We start from the raw sequence: 20,783 nt of genomic DNA, 5'->3' as shown, positions 1-20,783 counted from the left end.
CCCCCACGCAGCTCGGGGTGGTGTCTATTCTCAAAAAATGTAATTTAAAAAGGCCCGTTGCCTGCACGCAGACCCCCAGGCGGCGCCCGCCCTGCTCAAGGAGCCGCACCTCAGGAGGTGCCCGGGGCCCTCACGACCCCCGGCAGCTCCCGCCGGGTTCCCCGGGCCACAGGGAGGCGCCGGGCAGGGGTTCGGGCGCTTCAAGGCTCCCCTGACGGGAGCAGGGAGAGTAGCCATGATAGGTAAGATGTGTGCTAATGTCTTTACAAACAATTCCATGGGTTATGGTGTTACATGTATGGGTGTTAACGTCTTAGAAATGGGTCTTAATGTTTCTACCCTCTTCAAGCCACAGGTTTGTTACAGAACCCAGACAGTCTGACTCCTGAAACAGACAAATGGGTCCATACATGACTGAGTTTCTGAACTTTGGGGGACAATGACAGGCTCAAGGGGAGAATGTGTGGCGGGCAGTGCGGGAAGGCTGTACCTTTCCAGCATCTCAGCCAAAAGGGTAAGGAAAAAGGCAACATGTGGCAAGGAGTTTCGGATAAAAGGAGGCCGCACTCTCTGAAACCTCGGGAGAGAACATGCCACGGGCTGATGTCCCGAGAGTGGACTCTCTCCCTCTATTTGAAAGAAGTTGCAGGACTCCTCTGTCTCCTTTAGGGACACTGGCTTTTCATAGCATCATCCATACAGGCACGTGTACAGAAGAGCTGCTGCTCCAAGAGAGCACCTGCTTTGTTGCCACGTCACTGGGACATCAGAAAACAAAGGCACACATACAGAAAAACATCTGGCTCTGAAGCCAGCCCTATCCACAGTGGAGTGGCTGATTTTTGCCTGGCAGCCACTCCTGCACTCACACACAGCCAGCCCAGGGTGCACCACAGGCTGCATGGGCAGCGTCACCCTGCCCGTCTCAAGAGACAAGTTCAGCTACTGTCCATCACCCTCTTAGAAGGAGCTCAGGCTGTGACATCCACCTGGCAGAAACCACATCTTCTGTGCTTCCCAGAGTGGATGTGGGCCCTCAGACAGAGCTGCCACAAAAAAAAAACAGCCATCCAGGCCTCTGGGTGCAGGGAGTGCCAGAGCCTTTCACTGGGAAGGATGGCAGTGGTGACAACAGCTGTAGTAGGTGCAGCCAAGATCTGCCCACCCTCAGGGCTCAGCTATGAGAAGACATAGAAAGGAGCATAAGGGAGTCTGAGAAAGAGTGGTGGAACCAGGCTCTGCCCTGCCTGACAGGAATAGGAACAGCCACCCCAAAATACACAGGTTCAAGAGGATCCTGTATCCTCCCTTGCCAGGTGAAGCCACTAACTTAAAGAAAAAAAGTGGGTGGAGGCAAACCCCTTCCTTGCTCACAAGCTGTGGGACATTGCAAGGTCAAAGGGTGCAAGTGAGGGTTCTTGGCCTGTTGCTCAATGTGCTGAGTGTACTGAAGTCTTAGGGAGGTGAACCAGGGAGCCAAAAGGGAACCCCACGTCCTCCACCACTTTTTGGCATGTGTGCCCAATCCTCATCAGTCCAATCGCACCATCCTGGGTGGGGGCTGACCTGCAGGATAGATTAGAGCAGGGATCCACTGTGTCCCCACCCCTCTCTGTGCCAGGCTGCTGGAGATGAGCATTAAAACCTTGGTTTTGATTGCACAGGTAACACCAAGTAGCCAGCTCAGAGCTGCTTCACAGGGCACAAGAACTCAGGAACCTGTGACTTGGCCATGAGCAGCACTGCCAGGGATACAGTAAAGGCGTCCCAACCAGCCAGAAACCCTGTACTAGCAGCTTGGAGGTAAAAGGGATCCTGGCTATCCCAACTTCCCCAGCTCTGCACCCAGCGGGGGATGATGGGCTGCCTGCTCCCAAGCAGCATTGTTATGGCTAGGCTGGACCATATTGATTTTGGATGTGCTGGGAGAAAGGCTCATGCACCATCCTCTAGCAAAACATCTCCATCAGCAGCAGGAAGAGCAAGAGCATCAGCCTACACTAGCATAAATCCTGCAGATTTGGAATAAAAAGAAGCACAGAAGAGGTTAAAAACTGCAAACCTGCTGGAGGCAGGGAGAGTGCTAGCTGGTCAGAGAGCATTATAATGCTGAGCACACAGGTCTGGTCAGGGGAGCCCTTTCCAACTCCCTCAAACAGAGGTCTTTCCAGGGGTGATGGTTCAGGAGGAGTCATGTGACAGAACCTTCTAACACAAGCATGATTCAAAGCTCAGCATTTCCCTTGCTCTGCAGGCCACAGAGGCCCAGGTCAGTTTAGGACATGTGCCTCCTGTGGAGTTCCTCAGAGGGCTGCTCACCCACCAAAAGGCCAGGCACTGGGAGGAGATATGGCCATGCAGGCTGCCTTGCAAACTAACCTAGTGTTCATCTTTGCAAGATGTATGAAACAACCACCCCAGAGCACCTACAATCCAGCGAGGAACTGCAAGAGCTACTGCATGGAGCAGCCATCTGTGGGCAGAAAGTCATACACGTACAAGGCCACCGACTTGGACAGGTAGGTCATGGTGCCAAACCGGCCACTCGGTGCACTGTCATACAGCAGGCTGCAGATGCCTGTCGAAGGATCCCTCTCCAGCATATGCTCATCAGCGCCCAGGGCTTTCTGGATTTTGGACAGGGAAGCAAAAAGGCATCATTAGGAATAAAAGCAATCCCCTTATCAGCTTCCATCCCAAGCATCCTCTGTCACTTAGTGTGACATTGATGATGAGCAGGGGGAGGAAGACAGTACAGCTTTGCTGTGCCCCATGAACACAATGGGGACAACAGGCAGGGCTCTCCAAGTGGGTGAGCCCTGCACAGCTATGGGGAATGTAGCCAGCAGCCCTGGGTGAGGCCTGGCCCCTACCTGCTCCTCATAGAAGAGGTCATTGGCTATGTGCAAGATCTTTTCCACAGCTATGATGCCACCAATGGTGTGCACCTCCATGTCCACTAGCATGGTGAGCACTAAGATAGCTTCCACCAGCAGCTGCCTGTACTCTGGCTGGGGCACACGGTTGAGGACAGACTCCACATGGACAGCAAACTTTATTTCCCCTGGGGTCATCTGTGAGGAGGTAGAAAGAAATGTACCTAGAGCACTGTATCACCTGCCCAATTCCTGATCTATGCTGGGCAATCACCCAGGGTAACCAGCACACAACAGTCCATGTGCCCCATTCCCCATTCACGTGAACCTCCTACCTCTCTGGTTGTTGAGGAGGGAAGAACAAAGCCCTCCACAGAGAGGCCATGGCACTGCAGAACAAGAAGCAGAGATCATGGTTGTGGCTTGGAGAAGCACCATGCTAAGATACATAGGTCCAGCCTACAAACTTGCTCCCACTTGAGTACCAGTGCATGCTGCCCATACACCCTAGCTCTGCCTCCTGATTCCATATAGCATCACTCCTTTCCCATCAGTTCAGCATCAGCCAGAGCCCCCCTGCACGGGGCTCTACTCCCCAGCTCACCATGCTGAGGATGGGCTGTGCCCAGAGCACCTTCAGCTGTGGTTCTAGCCATGCCCTTATCTGATGCATGAAGCACCTGAGCAGACCCCAGCTCCCCTCTGCAAGATGCAGGCTGAGGTAGGTCCTACAGACTACAAGGCAAGTGCACGTCTTCCACAGCTTTTCAAGGTCAGCTGCAGGCCTTGTCTATGAAGCATGTATCTACACAACATTAGGGACCAGCCCTGAGTGTCTAAGTCCCCTTGGCATGGCTGGTGCCTGGGACTAGAGGCTTACATGAATGAAGAGGCACCAGCTGATGTCTTAACTCACCTTCTGCAGGACCTTCCAGACCTTCTGGTAGAAGCCCACAGGGACACGGTTAAGGGCCCCATCCAGCCGGCGCCTCCGCTGCCACTGGCCCTGCCGGCTGTCCTTACTGCCCTGGTCTTGTAGCATGCTTGAAAAGGAGTCCTTGCCCAGCAGCTCTGTGTGCCCAGCAGACTGGGCAAACAAAACAAGAACCACAGAGACTGCTGCAAAGTTAAATATCCCCCAGGAACACAGCCTTCTGCTGCTTAAGAGTTTGTGGTTCTCCAGCATCATTCCCAAGGCAGAGCTGCCACTCCCTGCCCCCAGCAAAGCCCACTTTACACCCCCAGCTCCCTGTAGCACCCCCCAGAGCACAGCTCCTTCCTGCAACCAGGACAGACCCCATGTTGCAGCCAACAAACACAGATTACCAGAGAGGACTTGAGGTCGATGTCCCTGGACTGCAAACTGAGGGGCTGAAGGAGAAAGGAAGAGATGGAAATGAGATCATGCCAGAGCAAGGCAGCAGTCACAGCAAATAGAGCAGCAGCAGCACAGATCCAGGGTCAGGTCACAAGGCAGTTATCCCAGGGCAAGAGTTGGTTGGAGACAGAGGGAGTTTTGAAAGGAAAGCTGCAGAGGGCTGCACATGCCAGGGCTGCAGCAGCAGTGGGTTTGTGCTGGCTTGCACACAGGAATAGGACTGCAACTGCTCTGCTGATATGGGCAGGGATTTAGTCTTGAGCAGAGAGAAGGATCAGTAGGAAGGTCACTGCTCACAGACAACCCTCTGTGATGTCAGGTTTCACACTGCAGCAAGTTGGCCCTAACTCTGCTGCATCAGCCTGGTCCCTGCAAGCTCCCCCCCTTTGATGACAAGACACCTTGTAGAGCTCAGCAATCCTCCTGGACATAGGCACAAGAGGAAGTCCTTGGCATTTGTAGCTGACAAAGAGGCCTCTTTCCCCAGAGAAGAAATAGCTGGGGAGGCTGCAGGCAGGATCCAGTGAACTGTCCAGCAGAGTCACTACTGGTCATGGTACTGGCAGCATCATGCCATACTGCTTAGCAGATTTTGTGGGTATAATGAAATGTATTTGAGCACAGCTCCCAGCTGGCTGTAATGGCAGTCTCTTAGAGGGGAAGCCAAGTCATTGCTGCAGCAGCTGAGAGAAGCTCATTGACTTGTGCATGCAGGGAAGATACCCTTGTGCATGGCATGAGGGGCAAAAGCTCAAGCTGCAGAACCCAGGAGGCTTCACCTTACTCCCAGGCAGAGACTGCCTACGTTTATCCAACTGCTGCAAGAGAAGAAGGAAATGAAGGTTCTGCTGTTGGAAGATGCCCACCAAGACACTAGCCACACCTGGGACACCAAATGGTCCTCCCCACCCCTGCACCTTCTCAAGCAACCTTGTGCTCCTACTCAACTGCCAGAGCAACCCCTACCCACTACCAGATTCACCCCAACTTTTCCCCCCAGGGCAGGACTGGAGACAAAATTAGCTCCTGGAAGCATCTGTGTCTCTCACTCTTCCATCAGTTCTGCCTGGTTTGTAGCTGGTTTTCACTCACAACACCTGTTGTGAGAGACCTGCCCTCACCTGTTTGATTTCACTTTTCAGTCTGATGAGGCCACTGCGCTCAGGCCTGGTGGTCCCACCAGTTCCCATGTCACAGATGGAGACAGCAGTGGTGAGTGACGAGTCCACTGAACGCACTGGTGGGGAAGAGAGGTCTAGAGTTGGCAACATCGCTCAAAGCATGGCTATCCCTCATTGCTGCCTGGGCACTGGTATCTCTGCAGGACCTTGCCCTCTAACATGATAGCATCAGACATCCATGAGCACAGCACAGAACTGCTTCAATTCAGACCCAACCAGTCAAGTGCCAAAGTACGCAAAGCTCAAATAGCCAAGAGATTTGGGCTTGATCCCAGAAATCACTCAGCACTGTCCTTATGAAGTGCAGAGCTTCCTGCTGGACCCCTCCAGTGCTGAAGCATCTGTACTGAACATGGGGGAAAACAGGGACACCCCTCCCAGGTAGGAACACGTAGATATGGCCATACTCTGCACTCAGCCTTGTCCCAAGATGCTCTCTGCTGGGACTCACCGCTTTTTTCCACCCCAAACTCCTTGCCAGAGAGGATGTGGTACAGGAGGTTCTTCATGTCTGATGGACTGAGATTCATCAGGTTCTCCGTGGCTTCTCCAGCTGGAGAGAAGAGAACTGCAACTTTGTAGCCTGCCTCATGGTCCTAGGACATTTCTACCTTGCATACCATTCTGTGAGCAGGGGGAGCACTGGTACAGGAGCTCATCTGGCAAGGACATACACTAGCTCCAGCTGTTGCCTATAACATGGACTCTTCCCATGCCAGTCCAACATATGCTGGGATGGAGATTGCAATGCAATCACTTGTTTGTGCTACTTAAAAACACCACCAGCTGCAGACACTGGCACTTCCGTGCAGGGTCTTGTGTTAGCCTGAGCTGCCCACTTTTAACAGTACTCCTTTCTGGCTGACAGATCCCCAGGGATCACAGCATCTACCCCAGTACCTACCCCAGCTAGGGTGCTGTCCCTGCCACATGTACCTGAACAATGCAGGGAGTGTGCCAGCTCTGTTGCCATCACCTGGATGATGAGCCCAATGCGGATGCGGAACATCTCAGCAAACAGTGCAGGCTGTGTGCGCATGTACATGGCCAAGTACACCATGATCTCCTGGAGGGGCAAAGGCATATCATCTCACTGCTGCTCACCAGGACAGACACCCAGCTGTGAGGTCCCCTGACACCCTGGTCCCTCACCTGGGTGAGGATAGACACACTAAGGTTCTTTTCACTGGCTTCATCAATAAGGCGAACGAGTTCCTCATAGGGGATTGGGCTGGGGCATGGATAAACAGCAGAGAAGGTGAGAGGCAGCAGAGCAAACCCTCCATCCCCCGTCTGTACAGCCCCAAGAGAAGAGATACAAGCTTGGGACAGCCACCCAGGACCACTCCTGCCCATGGATCCCAGAGCAGCAGGCTCACATCCAGACCCAGCCCAACATGCTTGGGGAGAGAGAGGTGCCACTCACGCGGAAATTGTCTTCTCACGTGGCTCTGGGGGCAGCCCCACTGTTAAGTGTTTCTGGTGAGACAGGAGGTCAGTACAGGCCTGGGGACAGAAAGGCAGCTGCTGTCAACAGCTGAGGGTTTGGGGGCTCAGCACAAGGCAGAGGGAGACAGAGCTGATGCAGCCATGGTTCACCTGCTCACTCTGGTGCCTCCCCCCGACAGACCTCAGCCTGCTGAAGGCTGGATGTACAACTGTTACCTCATCCAGAGCTTCAACTTTCTTCTTGAGGATGCCAGAGATATAGCGGATCAGAGCCCACTGGCGTGTCTCCCCCACCCGCACGTACAGTTCAGTGAGGAGCTCCTTGACGGTGGGGCCAGGCTCACCATCAAGCCCTGTGTGCCACTCAGGTCCCCTGTGAAGATGAAGGAGGTGCTGCATTATATCCAGCAATTTGTCTGTCGTAGCTCCCTGGCAGGCCCCCTGGGCTGTGCCAAACCCCTCTATGCACAGTGAGCCCTCAGGACATAGAGATCACCCTACTTGAGGATGTAGAGCATGTAAAGGATGTCTGCTTGCTCCTGCAGTGTGGGGCAGATGCACAGCTGGTTCACCAGTGCTTTGCAGTCCACATTGCCATCCTCATCACGTGGCAAGTTCATCTCTGCGTAGGGTGTGTGGCTCTGGGGGAAGGGAGACCCCTGCTTCTGATTAGCACCACCAGCACCCTGCACCAAATGGACCCATGCATATTCCCCCTCATCAAACAATAAGACTTCCCCTTGCAATCCTGCAAGGATACTCTGGCTGTAGCTGAAAGATAGTTCAGTCTGGGAGAGACAGAGCTCACCTTGCCATCTGAGTCATGCTGGTTGGGGGAACTCAGCAGCTTGACTGACTGCTGCGATGCCTGGAAGATCCTGCTGGGGACATACATCCCAACATCTAAAAAAAACCCACAGGTTGGTGGAGACATGTCCAGCCCCAATCACCACTACTGTGCCCCAAACTACCTCAGACACTCTGATACTGCTGTCCCAGCAGTCCTTGCAGAGAAGTTGGCTATGGGAGAAGCAGCCTCTGTCCACCTATTCAGAGGAACACTGCAGCGAGCTGCCATCATTTACTGAGTTTCCCTGGGGCTGCACAGGCACCGACTCCAAGATACTCCATGGCCAGGACTAACATGATGGACATAAAGTGCTTTTGCCCAGGTAAAGGCTTAGTTCCTCTGCAACCCATGGGAACCCCAGCATCATACAGCTGTGAAAATATGTGAAAGCTCCCAAAGCACTTCAACCTCACCCTTGGCTCAAGGGAAAGTGTGGAGTGTGTTGGAGTTACTCACTCTGGACATGCAGGTCCTTGGCCTTGGATGCCAGGGACATGAGGTCACGGGTAGTGTGGACAGCAGCCCTGAAGCGGCTCAGCCCTCCCCGCTGGGTGGTGGGAGGCAGGTTTGACTGGGGAGTAGTGCTCTGCAGCAGGTGATCCAGATACTGAGCAACCTCATCATCGGTGTCCTCTGGAAGGGAAGGCAGCAGAGCAAGGTTCAGCCACTTTGAGTCATGGCACCCAAAGGCCCAGAGAGCTCCCAGCTGTGCCTCAGCAGGGACATAGCTTTGCTGGCTGCATGAAGTGACAATGTAGGGCCAGTGCTGGCAGCCAGGTGGACTAATGGACAGTGCCAGCAGCCAGGCACACAAAGCACCCCTGTTCCTGCATGACTGCTGCCTGGAACACTGCCTGCCCCGAACTGGGGCTCCCTCCATGTCCCACCTTGACACAGGAAGCGATGGGGCTGCAGCATGTCTCTGATTCAAGCCTGTGCAAGGGCAGGAGTGTACCACTCAAACCCTGCACGAAAACCCTCACACTCCTCATCAGTGAAGAAGCGGGGAGATACAGCCGGAGGCAGCTTGTCCAAGCAACCCAGCACAGCAAGGGCATCTTCCAAGCAGGACTCCAGCAAGGAAGCAAGGCAAGGTGGGTTTTGCAACAGTTATTTGATAAGATGGAGTTACAGGAAGTGTTATGGTTGCTGCCTTGCTCTTTCACCAGCTTCAAACAGCTCCCAACACCACATCAGGGGCACCAGAGGCACCATGCACGAACAGCAACATGGAAGAGGGTGCTCAGAAGCCAGGTCTCTGCTTAGTCAGGAGGTAAAAGTGAGGGGGTGTCCCTGGGGAGGAACTGCCCCAGATAAAACACACAGATGTCAATGCACTTACAGTGGGTCAGGGCAAAGCTATGCTGCTCTCCAGCTGGCAAACTCAGAGGTGTGCTGGCCCTAGGAGATGAGATGCTGACTGCACCTGAAGCAGCATGGCATCTCCTTTCCACTCCTTGATGAAATGCCTCATGACAGTGCCTGAAGGCTAGGCTGGAAAAATCCTCTAAGCACTACCCTTGAGAACATTCACCTGCCTAGCTGCAGCATCTGACCACAGGAAAACCTTAAAATTTAGCATCTTTGAGATGCTGTTGAAAGGCCAGGCAGATCCTCTCACTTGGAGCTGGGAGGTAAAGCAGACATCTTGGACAAACCCCAGTGCAGCCTGTAAGGAGGCTGGAGGTGAAGTGAGTGAGAGAAGGGCGAGAAAAATGAGCATTCAGAGTTATTCAGAGTCATAGCAGTGCGTTCACTGGCTACAGGAGCTGCAGAGGTAAAACAGTGGGAAGGCTGATGATGACCACTGCTAGGTCACACAGGAGATGTTCCCAGGCCTGCTTGCAAGGGCAACAGCAAAACTTGCACCCTACCACGGTCCCACCACAAGGGGGAGTCCCTCATGCTGTGATGGGCCAAGGCATTCTCAGGTACTCCCTACACAGCAGAAAGACTTCAATTTGGCACTCACTGGAGTTCTGCCCAGGGGAGGGGCAAAGGCTTGGGGAAAAAACAGAAATTAATTAGGGACATAGTGGCTCTTCCCCACCACCTTGATCACTGTGCTATCACCTTCACTGCCATTTATGCATCAAAGACCCTCAGCCACATGTCCCAAGTGGAGGCAGGGTGCCAACCCTTTATCTCTTCTCCACACAGCAGCTTATGAAGATCAGAGCTGCTCATTCCAGACAAGGTCAACAGAGGGCCAGATGGGGACATGGTGAAAACCCAAACACATGAAGAACACAGCAGTGTATGCTGGCAAGGAGGTTGGGTGTTACGGTTGTAAGGGTGAGTTAGGCATTTGCCACCCCAGTGCAGTGACTGGCCTGTTCTCCCTTACCATCCTCTTCTACCTGCAAGCCATGCAGCCACTCCTCGGCGTCTAGCTTCTCAAAGCTGTCACTGCAGAGCCTGTAACTCTTGGCAAAGACCTTACCCTCTGGCCCAGGGTCCATAAAGCTGAGGTGTGTTCGGCATGATGTTGTCAGGAACTCCGACAATTTACCAGTCTGAATTCTGGGCAAGAGATAGGAAGGTCACATGGAGAGGAAAGGGGAGGTGATACCCTTGGCTTTACCTCCTGGCTCCAGGGCAGGCCCTTTAATGGAGAGAGGCATGTTCACCAGGAGCATACACACACTGGTGTCTACTTTAGCTCCCTGCAACTCTTTCAGCCATGGGTGGGCATGGAAGGCTGTGCAAAAGCTATTAGAGGAATCCTGCAGCCATGGGTCTGATGACATGAAGAGCCATATTCTCTCTTTCATTTCCTCTGTTGGGATTGTAGCCCCAGGGCATGCTGATTAGCCTAGCACACCCCAGTATATCCTCCCCAGCCTGTTCCCCCACAGCCTAGGCTCTGCCCAGCAGGTATCCTCATAACCAGGCTCTTGGAGGCCATGAGCCCTCTCCCTCTGCACTGCAGGAAGCTGCACTCACCTTGCACCACCGAAATACCCATCCTGCAGCTTCTGCAGCATCGCCAACACCGTGGGATGGACACTGCTGCTGGTTTCATCTGGGTGGAAGATGCACAGGCAGTCAGGCTCTCACACTCAAACTCACTCCCAGAAAGTAACCCAGGACCAGGTGGGCATTCAGACACCCAAAGCATCATGGCCAGACCCTTATTCTGGGGTACATGGTCAGGCTGTGGTACCAAAAGCACCACCCAAAAAGGGAAATTCTGGACCATCCAGACTGGATTCAAGGAAAATCATGCCAGGATGCACTCCAGACTCCTAGGATTTCATCTTGGGCAGAAGTAGACAGTACCAGACAGGAGCACCTAACAGTCCCCTGCTCTGTCTCTGCCTCTGACATGAGGAAGCACAGGAGTAGGCTGCTGTTGAGGGCAGGAGGCACCACAGCAAAAGGCACGCTTGAGAAATTAAGGTGATTTCAAGTACACTAGGAGAGACAGAAAGGCTTTAAAGCAGAACAAAGCCACCTTCCTGCACCAGGCTCACAGGGAAGCCGTGAGCTGCTGCAGGTAAGCCAGTTCTACTTGGTGCCTTTGCTCCTTCTGGTTTACTGTTTTCCCCCCTTTGTTGACTAGGAAAGCCTTTAGCAGGTGCTCAGTCTTAGGGAGGGGTTAAGACACAGAAAGAGCACCAAGAACACTTCTATAGATAAACTGCCTTTTTGATCTGGCTCCCAAAAGGCCTTCCCACAAGCCTGTTTTCCTGGAACCTGAATACATCCGTGCCAGCAAACAGCCCTTGAGCTGCAGGCACTAGCACCTGACAGGCAACCCGGTTGTTAGACCAGGTGACCACTCAGTATGGCTCCTCTGAGCACTAAGCTCTTCACAGGACACTACTGGCTGCTCCAGCCTCACCATGTCCCTGTTACTGAGATGGTCACACATCTGCCCATCTCCTTCCTCACACAGAGCTATTTCCCAGGGCTGCTCTTGCCAAACACCTTGCAAGGCTGGAGTAACTATACCGAGCATGGTGTGGGAGATGGGGAAGGTGATGGTTGGTCGCCCAGTCATCCTCCAGCGGCTGCACAGGTAGGAGAGGTCCGTCCTCAGCATCTCCACAATCATCTTGTTGTCAAGAGCCAGGTAGAACTGCTGCTGGTCTATAAACTGTGAGGATAGCAAGAGACATGATCGGCCCTTCATGCAGTCACTAGGTCCTTATGGTGCCACCCATGCCGTCCCCCAGGCATGCAGTCAAGCTAGCCACACTGTGAACTGAGGGCATGCACCTTTGCACTGACGGCTCATCCCACCTTACTTAGCAAGTGCTAGTACAGCCTAGCAAGGGACCCTCAACCCCCAGGGCACCTAATGGCCACTAACAATGAGGACGTAACTAATGCCACAGCTCAGCAGCAGCAGCATCCAGCCCCACACAGTGAGTCCATGTTGTGCCTATCCCAAGCAAATATGCACTCCCCATAGTGCTAAGCTTTCAACACTGCTTGTCCTCTGGACACATGTCTCTGACCTACCATCAACCTTCTCCTGGTGTCCTTGTCAGGGTAAGCACAGATTTTTATCCAATACAGATCATTGAAAGGCTCAAACTGTCCCAACATCCACACAGCCAGGACCCCCAACTGTGCTGCCTCATGCCACAGAGTTGGACTACTCCACACTCCCAGGCTGTTTAGACAGTGTTGGGTCACACCTTAGAATAACTTGAGTACCCAGCCACTGAAAAAACTTCCTGCCCAGTTTCATATCGCAGAACAGATAGGAATGAGCTTGTGCAATGTCATTCACCTGTGGGGTAAAGGTAAAGATGCTCTTCCTGATTTTGTAGAGCTTGGAGGTCCCAAGGACACCCATATGCCGGTAGGGCCGTCCAGTAAGGCACATCTGCTTGTTGCGGCCTGGGAAGGAAGGAAGACGAGTTTTTAGTACAAGCCTCCTCATGAAAGGGGCTGCAGCAGCAAGTAGTGCCAAGCCTCTTGCTACCAACCAGCAGGGAAATGCTGGTTTGTGGCTGGAATATCCCAGAACCCTCTGTCAAGCTGGTACAGCTCTAAGAGACAGTAATTCTCTGTCCCCAGACCTGCCCAGAGGGGTAAAGACATACTGAAACAGCAATACACAGCCTGTCCCAACTTCTGCAGTGTCACACCTTCTGGTCTTTGGGCACATCAGAAGCTGGAGTAGGGCTAGGGGTGCCTCTCTGCATAGGGCTGGCCCCCTAAGTTGACAGCACTATCAGTATTCCAATTGTTCCTGGATTACTCCCAAAGCCCAGGATGGTGCAGCAACAGCATCACCCTTTGCTTGTCATTTCTGGCAGCTGCCAGGCTGCTCTCCCTGCCCATGTCACACTTGGCCTTTTGGTAGCCTAAATTAACTGCCAAATTAAATCACAGCAGATCAAGTGTCTCCTTTGGCCCAGGCTAAATCTCTGACTCCTGCAAAACAAACCCCATGCCCAAGGGGTTGCAGCATCAAGGAGCAAGCATGCAGAGGGTGAGCACATCCTCCCTTCACACTCAGCCGTGCCCACCCACCAGCGACAGCCATACTGCCTTGAGCTATGGGCTCTCTTTTCCAGGGATGGCTAGACGACCCTTCCTGGGGTCTGGGTAGCTTCCCCCACCCAGATCTGCGTACAGAAACAGAAGACAACTCCTGCCCACACCAGGTTCAACCTATAGGGATCAGAATCTCTGTCTGTTCCTGGAGTGACTGTGCAACTGCAAGCCAGAACTCGATCCCTGTCAGAATCACACTGAACAGCACTGTCTGCCACCTTGTTCCCCTCGGCTTTATCAGGTCTAGAAATGGGCAGCAGAATCTTCATAAGCCAAGCAGAGAGCAGGACACAAGTGTCTATGAGCAGGAGTGCCAGGGGTGGGACAGACCCTTTTGCACCCCTTTTGCTGCAGGAGCAGGGAGCCCAGCTCACCCAATCGGGCATAGATGTGGCTGAGGATGCGAGCAGGCTGCACTCTGATGGGGTAGACATCTGCCACAGACTCCACATCAATGCCCTCCTTCTGCAGGATTGCCTTGATCCCCTCTGTTTCAGCCAGGATACACACTGTGGATGGAAGACAGTCTCAGTGCAACAGAGGCACAAGGGTGTGACAACACTGCCCCATGCCTTTAGGGACACATACAAGGCACCACACAACAGGGAGGAAGCTGTCTGGGGTCCCTTGAGAACCAGTTCCCACTGCGAAAGTCTGCTTTGCCCCTCCTAACACTTTATACAGACAAGTCTTCCTCACCAAGTGGCAGGAAGACAGTTTTCAACCTCTCTGCAGAGGAGGCTGCAGCAAATGGTGGTTTTGTGGGTCAACACAGGATAAAATGGAAGGCCTTGCACCCCATCTTCCACCCCCCTTGCCAGGGCTGAGTCTGGGCTGTATTGGCAGCTACCGAGCAAGAAGAGCCACCCCAGAGTCACCTCTGTGAATTCTGTACAGCTGGAGTCCCCCCAAGCCTGCAGGCTCAGGGGCTTGGGACTGGTTCCTTTCCCTCACCTTGGACCACCACATCAGGTTTAGGGACAGTTGCAAAACGGCGGTTGAGGGGATCTATTTCACCAGGAGCTAGAAACCCCTGTGGAAAAAAGGTATAAAGAAATTAACATTTTATGGGTAGGGTAGAATAGGCGATGCCTATGGAAAACCCACCTTTAAGAGGTCCTGGGGGATGGAAGTGAACTTCCCCATGGCAGGTGGTAGCACTTATGCCTTCATAGCTCAGAGCCTGGTCCCACAAGCCCTCCCCAGTTCCCAGGGTGACCCTACCTCAGCCATCAGACAACCCAGGATGTAGAGGGACTGTCCCCACATGTGTGGCAGCTTGCCCATGGGTATCCTGTCCACAGTGTGTGGATTCCTGTATTCTTCATCCACCTGGAAGACAAGCCAGAAGGTCAAGAAGGGATCCACAGACACAGGATGCTGAAGGAAGCATCCTCACTGTATCTTGCAGTTCAGCAGTTCAAGGCTTAAAACAAGGCGTGACAACAGTATTTGTCACAGAAGGTCCAAAAGAGCCTGGTTACATTCCTCCTCTCTTATGACTGCCCCAGGCATCCATGTCAGACAACAAAGCAGATGCTCCAACCATGTTTGGTTTCTCAGCTTGGGCCATCCCACTGAAGGACTGACATATCCCAGGAGCACCCAGAGATGCTTTCTGATATTGTTGAGGAGTGCATCTCTCCTAGATGACCTGGGCATCAGGAGGCCACTGCTCTTAGCCCAGACTCACACAAATCCCCTCACCACTGAACTGGAGCTCAACACCACCTACTCAGCCCAGGTCTGCTTGTCCTGAGCTCTCGGAGCATTCAGTCTCTGAGCAAGCAGACTGTCAACAGAGAACTCTTGTGTGTGGGAGCAAGAAATGCTTTGGGAGAAAAAGCCCAATTTTTATCCAACACAGTTTTGTAACAGCTCCAAGCCACACTTCTTATACATGAGGTTTCCATCCACTACATGTGCCCCTTCACTAACAATTTGGCTTAATAAGTGCTTAATACTTAATTATCTGGTAATGAGACCAGGAGTCTCAGCAGTATGATCCTTGTGGGTCCCTTCCAACTCAGAATATCCTGTGATTCTGTAAGACACTCCTGCTTTCCACCATAGCTCAGGATCACTCACCTTATCCGGTGGGACACTGTACAGCTCTGGCAGCAGGCGTACCCCATTCTTCCCCTTGACAAGAACCCCCTCAAGGGCTTCCCGGTATTCCTGCACCTGAGAAGAGACAAAAGAGAATCTGCTGCCGGTGATGGCTCCCTGCATCTTTCCTCTGCACACTTCTCCTGCCAGGGACTTTTTTCCACTAGCCCAGCAGGTCCCACCTCTATTACCTGCTCCCTGTTTCCACTGAAAATCCCATCAATCATCAGGTATGCCCAGAAGAGAGGCCACTCACACTCAATGTTCTCAAACAGCTTCAGCTCAGCAGGTTCGTAGTAGAGGCGTTTGGGGTCCTGTAAGTGACATCAAGGCAGGTGGTACATAACAGGATCCCCTCAAATTGACGGAACTTCTCCTCCTCCTGAGACCCCAGGCTCAAATGTCCTCCCAGCCCTCCTCTGCAGATGGCTAAGACAGAGCTGAAAAGCAGTTTCACCTCCAGCCTATGTTTTCTCCATTGGACTACCCCCTCCTGAGCCGCCTGCAACTGATAATGGAGAGACTTACCCTTCCTGGGGTAAGCCCCAGAAGAGCACTCCAGAGCCCCCAGATGTTGTGCTGCTGTACAGGAACAGCACGACACCCCCTGTGCCACGCTGGGTCCCCTTTGCCTTGCCTGCTCTGTGTGAGACTCTCAGCATCTGTCTCCTCCAGCATCATCAAGCTGGCCCAGCCAGGTGAGAGGGCTTGGGCTGGTCACACAGGGCCAAAGAGGTTCCTCCAGGGCCCTCCTGCCATGTTGTTCCACTGTGAGCCCAACACAAGGGAAGTTGTCAGGATGATGAGCTGCCTGTGCAGCTCTCTGTGGTGTAGTGCCCTTTCTTTGACCCTCCCTGCTAACTACTCTGTCTGCTGCAAAGGAGGGAGAGTGCTGGCCTTAGCAGATTATTCAGGCAGAGAGAACAAAAGGAGCAAATGTCTTCTACCTGCACTCCAGCCATAAGCTTCCAAAACCCCATCAAACTCCAGCTAGCTGCATACTTCAGCGGCAGGCACCGCTGCCTTTTCTATGCCTCACAGCCCCCCAGAAGTAAGTAATCCGCAACTCTACATGCTGTCAAAGCTCACAAACACTGGGGACATTGGATTGGAGACGCTGCGGCTTCTCTCTGGCTCTGGAGGGGGGCAGCCACACGTGCTGCCTATTATGGGCAGGTCTGCAGAGGTGCAGCACAGGAGAAGCGTTCAGAGGTAGTCATGACCAAAGGTTAAAGGCCCAGCAGCTTTGAGTATGATTTCCTAGTTCAGTGGTTAACAAATGAGACTGTTGCTTATAAAATGTTCTAGTTTTCTCTCCCCAAAGCAGCAAACTCTCCACTTGCTCCCAGGGTCATTCTGGCAGTACCCAAGCTGACTGATGGTCTAGGAGAGACAGAAGCAGCTTTGTGACCTCCAGAGCTACCGTAGATAAGGCTGTTGGGTAGCGGCTCTGCAGCCACCTACCTCCCCAGGCCTCCAGCCCTTGCTCAGGGCTGGTGCAGCCCTGGGAGAACCCACCTCAGCAGGGCTCCCATGCTGGGCACTGATCCAATCATCTCCTAGCCTAAGAAAGACACACCACCGGGTCCCAGGATGCAGGCAGAGCCAGCCTCTGGCCATCTGCTATGGGTGTGGGTGGGACATACCACCTCTCCAGTGAGCTCTGGCATTTTGGGGAGCCTTGCCCAGACCCATGACACTGCATGAGGCTACTTAGGGCTCTTATCTTCCCAGTGCTCCCCAACACAGCCTTTGTGCTGCATCCAGGTGGGCTGCTGCTTGGCAGTCAAGTCCTGCCAGGCAGCAGGGCTGAGGACACTCACCTCTTTGGGAGTCCTGTATCCATCCCGGAGGAAGCGGCAGCAGCCATAGCGCCCCTGGAAGGGAGGGAAAGATTTGCTGAGCAGGAGGCACAGTGTGAGATATCTTGTACCTCCAATGCGGAAGCAGAAGCAGGGTGTTTCCTTCAGTCAAACACCCCCTCCCTCACTCACCCAGCACTCATGTACCACAACCACAGCCCGGGGCCACAGCATACAGGGCTGCTTCTATGCACACCTCTGCCACAGATCATGAAGACTGGGAGAGGACATGCCCTAGGCAACCACTCACAGAACATGTTTTTGGAAAAAAAAGAGCTACAGCAGTTTAGACTGCAGCTTTCTCCTGGAAACAGTGAGACAAGGGCAGAGATGCTCACCTGCAGCTTGGTGATAATCTCCTGCTTGGTGATTTCCACCAGCTCCTTGTCCTCCACAGCAAATGCCGGGTAGGAGATGACAGAGAGCACACTGGCATCCACCTCCTTGGATGTGGAGGCCCTGGGCAGCATTGAGTGGAGGATGGACTGGGCAAAAGGGAAAGAGAGGTGGTTACGCTCTCAGGCATCATTTACACTGCAAATCCATCAGATCACGGTTCCTCTTGTAACACTGTAACGCCTGAACGGGTCTCACCTGGCAGTGCTGCACTTCATCTGACAGCACCCGTATCACTGACTGTGGGCCTCCTTTGGCTCCAAAGAGATCCAGCTCATCCAGTGCCTCCAGGGCAGCCTGCAAGCAGATTGAGACCCAAAGAGGTATGTCCTTCACCATGCTGCTCACCTGTAAGAGCTGTCACTCCATGCTAATCCTTGTGTGTAAAGCACTGCCCAAATGTAAAAGAATTTGAACCCTGCTGTGGCTGCAGAATATCTCTGGTCAAAATGGGACCACATCTCCAGACATCAAAAGGGCCTGGGACATTTCTGCCACATCCTCTCCAATTAACTTTTCACTCACAGTTCAGGCAAAACTTAGGCTAGAAGGACAGAGTTTTATCCCAGTGCACAAGAAGAGTCTTGTTCCCCAGGAACTTATCACTGCATGGGGCATTGAGCCTCAGCAGTTCAACATGCCCAGCCTGCCCTGTCAAAAAGCAGCTCAGGGCCACTGGTGGTCCTCATCCTGCCAGTCAGCATTTCTTCCCAGCTTACCTTGGCCATGCCGACAGAACTGGCATTCAACTCGGTGATGCCCTGGTTTGTCTTGTCCCCACGCTCCCATATGCCAAAGTCCTGTGAACCAGGCACTGCTTCAGACACCCAGAAAGCCTTTGAATCCCACCCATCCATGGTGCTTCCAGAAGGTGGTGGTGTGGCTCAGGGGGAACTCACAGCTGTTCCTAGACAGCAGTCCAATATCTCCACCACTGAAGCACACCCCCCTTCCCCAGCATAAGCTACCCACCGCAGTTTTGTAGGCAGCCTCAATGTAGAACACGAGGTTCTGGATAAAGTTGACTTCATCCAAGCTGTGAATTATGTGGAGGCCTAAAGCAGAGGGAATAATTCACATTAGCCACTCCAACCCCACAAGCATACCCAGGATGGGGCTGCAGTAACCCAGGGACAATTCCTCCCCACTGCATGCCTGCCCAACGGGAGCTATGTCCTAGCTGACTCCAGCTCCACTCCCACCCCTTACAGCAGCACTGGGACTTCAGACAAACAGGGGCTTTTGGAGAGACTGACATCAAGGGCCCAAACCCAACTCAGGTACTGTGAGCATAACTAAACAGTGGGGGTCATGAAAGCCATTGGAACAGCTTGGCACTCAGGAAGCTGCACCCAAACTGAGACTCTGGTGAACCTGAAGACCAGCACGCTCAAGGCTGCAATGGCAGCCCCTAGCATTACCTGAGGCCGTCATTTGTGCAAGCATGAGGAGGTAGAGGGAGGTAGCATCCATCTGTAGGTGACCCCATTCATGGTCTCCTACCACAGTGGCACAGGTGTGGGTGTTATACTTGGCATGGAGGCAGTCCCTGGTGCTCTGACTGTACTTGAAGGCCTCTACCTTGTCCACCTTGAGAAGGGCAAAAAGATGCAGGCATTCATTGAATCCTGTCTCCAGAGAGATCTGACAGCTCCCAAGCCAAGCGCTGTCCCATGCCATGAGTGAAGAACATGGAGTAGTGCCTGGCAGGGCAGAAATTCCACAACCCCTGGGCTGAGCCCCACTGTGCACCAAGGCAGCGAGTGCAGGCTCACGTGCTGCTGCAGCACAGGACTGCAGGAGTGGAGGGCCCACTGCCACAGCTGCACCATGCAGAGAGAAAAGGGTTACCCCAAACACCCTCAGGGAGGAGAGCTGTAGAATCCTAGTGCCTGCCAGGCCACGAGACAGGGAGAAGCTGGCAAAGGCTCCATTGGCTGCCAGCCCACAGCTCTGGAACTTCAAGCATATCCAGGACAGATGCTCACTCAGAACTTATTTCAAGACTTGCTGGAAGGGAGCCTTCCCTCTGCTCATCATGGAAGGCTGGGGAGGGCTGGTACAGCTAGGACGACAGCCCCTGTGGCATAGCTGGCTTTAAGGAGACCACTCAGAGATACTCCCCAGCCCCTACCTGTCTCATCATGCACTGCAGCAGACCCCGCATCAGCTTCACCACACTCTGTAGGAGCAAGGAAAGCAGGTTTGTTAATCTCCGAGAGAAGCCCTGACTCAGATCAGCTGGCCGCTGACCTTTGTGGGGCTCAGCGTCTGTAATCAGAGCCTCTGCTCAATTTTCACAGCCCCTGGGTGACAGCAGAGGGAAGATTTCTTGGTCTGCCAGCAAGGCGAGGTTGCCATGCTATTCAGTGGGACAGAGGGCATGGCTGCAGGACATGGCTCCCCAGCCCTTGAAAAATGGGCTGTGGCCCCAGACCACCCCAGAGCCAGCAGTTAAGACCCTCTGGTTGGGCTCCAGTGTAGTCTGGGAAGAGCAGGCTCTGACATTTATCCCCATTTCCTCCCGCCTCGGGGGACAGCCGTGTCCTCGCCCTCACGGCACTGCCTTCGGGCCCCGACCCAGCTGCGCCAAAGGCCGACCGGGCTGGGGAGACGGCGGTTCCCGAGCGACACCGGCCCCGCCTCCGCCTCCTGCTCCCTCCTACCTGCTCCAGCTCGTAGGCCTTGGCCTTGTCCTCGTCGCGGTCGGCATTCTTGCGGTAGGCCAGGCCAAGAGCCCACACCGCTAGGATGCTGTACACGTTGTCCCGGACCCAGGCGTCCTGGTGGTCGGCGCTGGCGGGGAGCAGCCCCGTCACCGCGTCCTGCGGAGGGGACACACCGTTCACAATGAACTCCCTGGCCCAGCGGTCGGCGGGGCGCCCCGGGGCCCCGGGTCAGCTCCTCATTCCCGGGCAGGGCCCGCACCTGGTGGCGGAGAATGGTCTGCTGCACCAGGCGCCCGTAGCCGTCCAGACGCACACCCGAGTTGCTTCGGCTCCTCATGACGGCGGCAGCAAGCCCGGAACCGGCACTGGCACCAGCGGGACGGCGGGGTCCTGTCAGAGCGCCCGCCCCGGCCCGCCCCGCCGCGCTTTGCCCGCCCCGCGGTACCGCCCTTCCCCGCTTTGTCCCGCCCCGGCCCGCGGTACCCCCTGCTCGCAG

The 20,783-nt window shown here is 54.0% G+C and overlaps 1 protein-coding gene across 8 annotated transcripts; it reads right to left on the bottom strand.

Moving 5' to 3' along the window:
- Positions 1 to 15: 15 nt before the first annotated feature.
- On the bottom strand, positions 16 to 20,658 carry PHKA1 (phosphorylase kinase regulatory subunit alpha 1). Of its 8 annotated transcripts, none has more exons than XM_083876373.1 (33): positions 20,547 to 20,658; positions 20,285 to 20,443; positions 19,753 to 19,800; positions 19,040 to 19,208; positions 18,591 to 18,673; positions 18,338 to 18,418; positions 17,817 to 17,915; positions 17,561 to 17,707; positions 17,184 to 17,237; positions 15,552 to 15,674; positions 15,340 to 15,435; positions 14,476 to 14,583; positions 14,206 to 14,284; positions 13,626 to 13,760; positions 12,479 to 12,588; positions 11,692 to 11,836; positions 10,681 to 10,759; positions 10,082 to 10,257; positions 8,191 to 8,367; positions 7,693 to 7,787; positions 7,386 to 7,543; positions 7,101 to 7,257; positions 6,862 to 6,941; positions 6,588 to 6,666; positions 6,372 to 6,501; positions 5,887 to 5,988; positions 5,376 to 5,491; positions 5,034 to 5,072; positions 4,203 to 4,247; positions 3,793 to 3,963; positions 3,212 to 3,265; positions 2,874 to 3,074; positions 16 to 2,627 (listed from the first exon to the last, which is right to left on the bottom strand). In XM_083876373.1, the coding sequence occupies exons 1-33, from the start codon at positions 20,622 to 20,624 to the stop codon at positions 2,454 to 2,456; spliced, it is 3,747 nt and encodes a 1,248-aa protein (XP_083732499.1). In that variant the 5' UTR covers positions 20,625 to 20,658; the 3' UTR covers positions 16 to 2,453. The 8 variants fall into 8 exon arrangements, with proteins under 8 accessions (XP_083732499.1, XP_083732501.1, XP_083732502.1 ...); XM_083876374.1 differs by having other exon boundaries at positions 17 to 2,627; positions 7,386 to 7,525; XM_083876377.1 differs by having other exon boundaries at positions 17 to 2,627; positions 7,386 to 7,525; positions 10,178 to 10,257.
- Between the last annotated feature and the right edge of the window lie 125 nt (positions 20,659 to 20,783).

The sequence above is a fragment of the Zosterops lateralis genome (genome assembly GCF_965231275.1).
Source record: "Zosterops lateralis genome assembly, chromosome: 21".
Taxonomy (NCBI): domain Eukaryota; kingdom Metazoa; phylum Chordata; class Aves; order Passeriformes; family Zosteropidae; genus Zosterops; species Zosterops lateralis.
Note: the sequence above shows the minus strand (reverse complement) of the source record. Positions and strands in the feature narration are given on the sequence as shown.

Coding starts and splice junctions, on each gene's coding strand:
- PHKA1 (XM_083876373.1), bottom strand. CDS start 20,624: ATGAGGAGCCGAAGCAACTCGGGTGTGCGTCTGGACGGCTACGGGCGC. Junction 17,708..17,816: donor ATGAAGTGCAGCACTGCCAG/GTGAGACCCGTT, acceptor CCTTTTGCCCAG/TCCATCCTCCACTCAATGCT. Junction 15,675..17,183: donor GATACAGGACTCCCAAAGAG/GTGAGTGTCCTC, acceptor TGTCACTTACAG/GACCCCAAACGCCTCTACTA.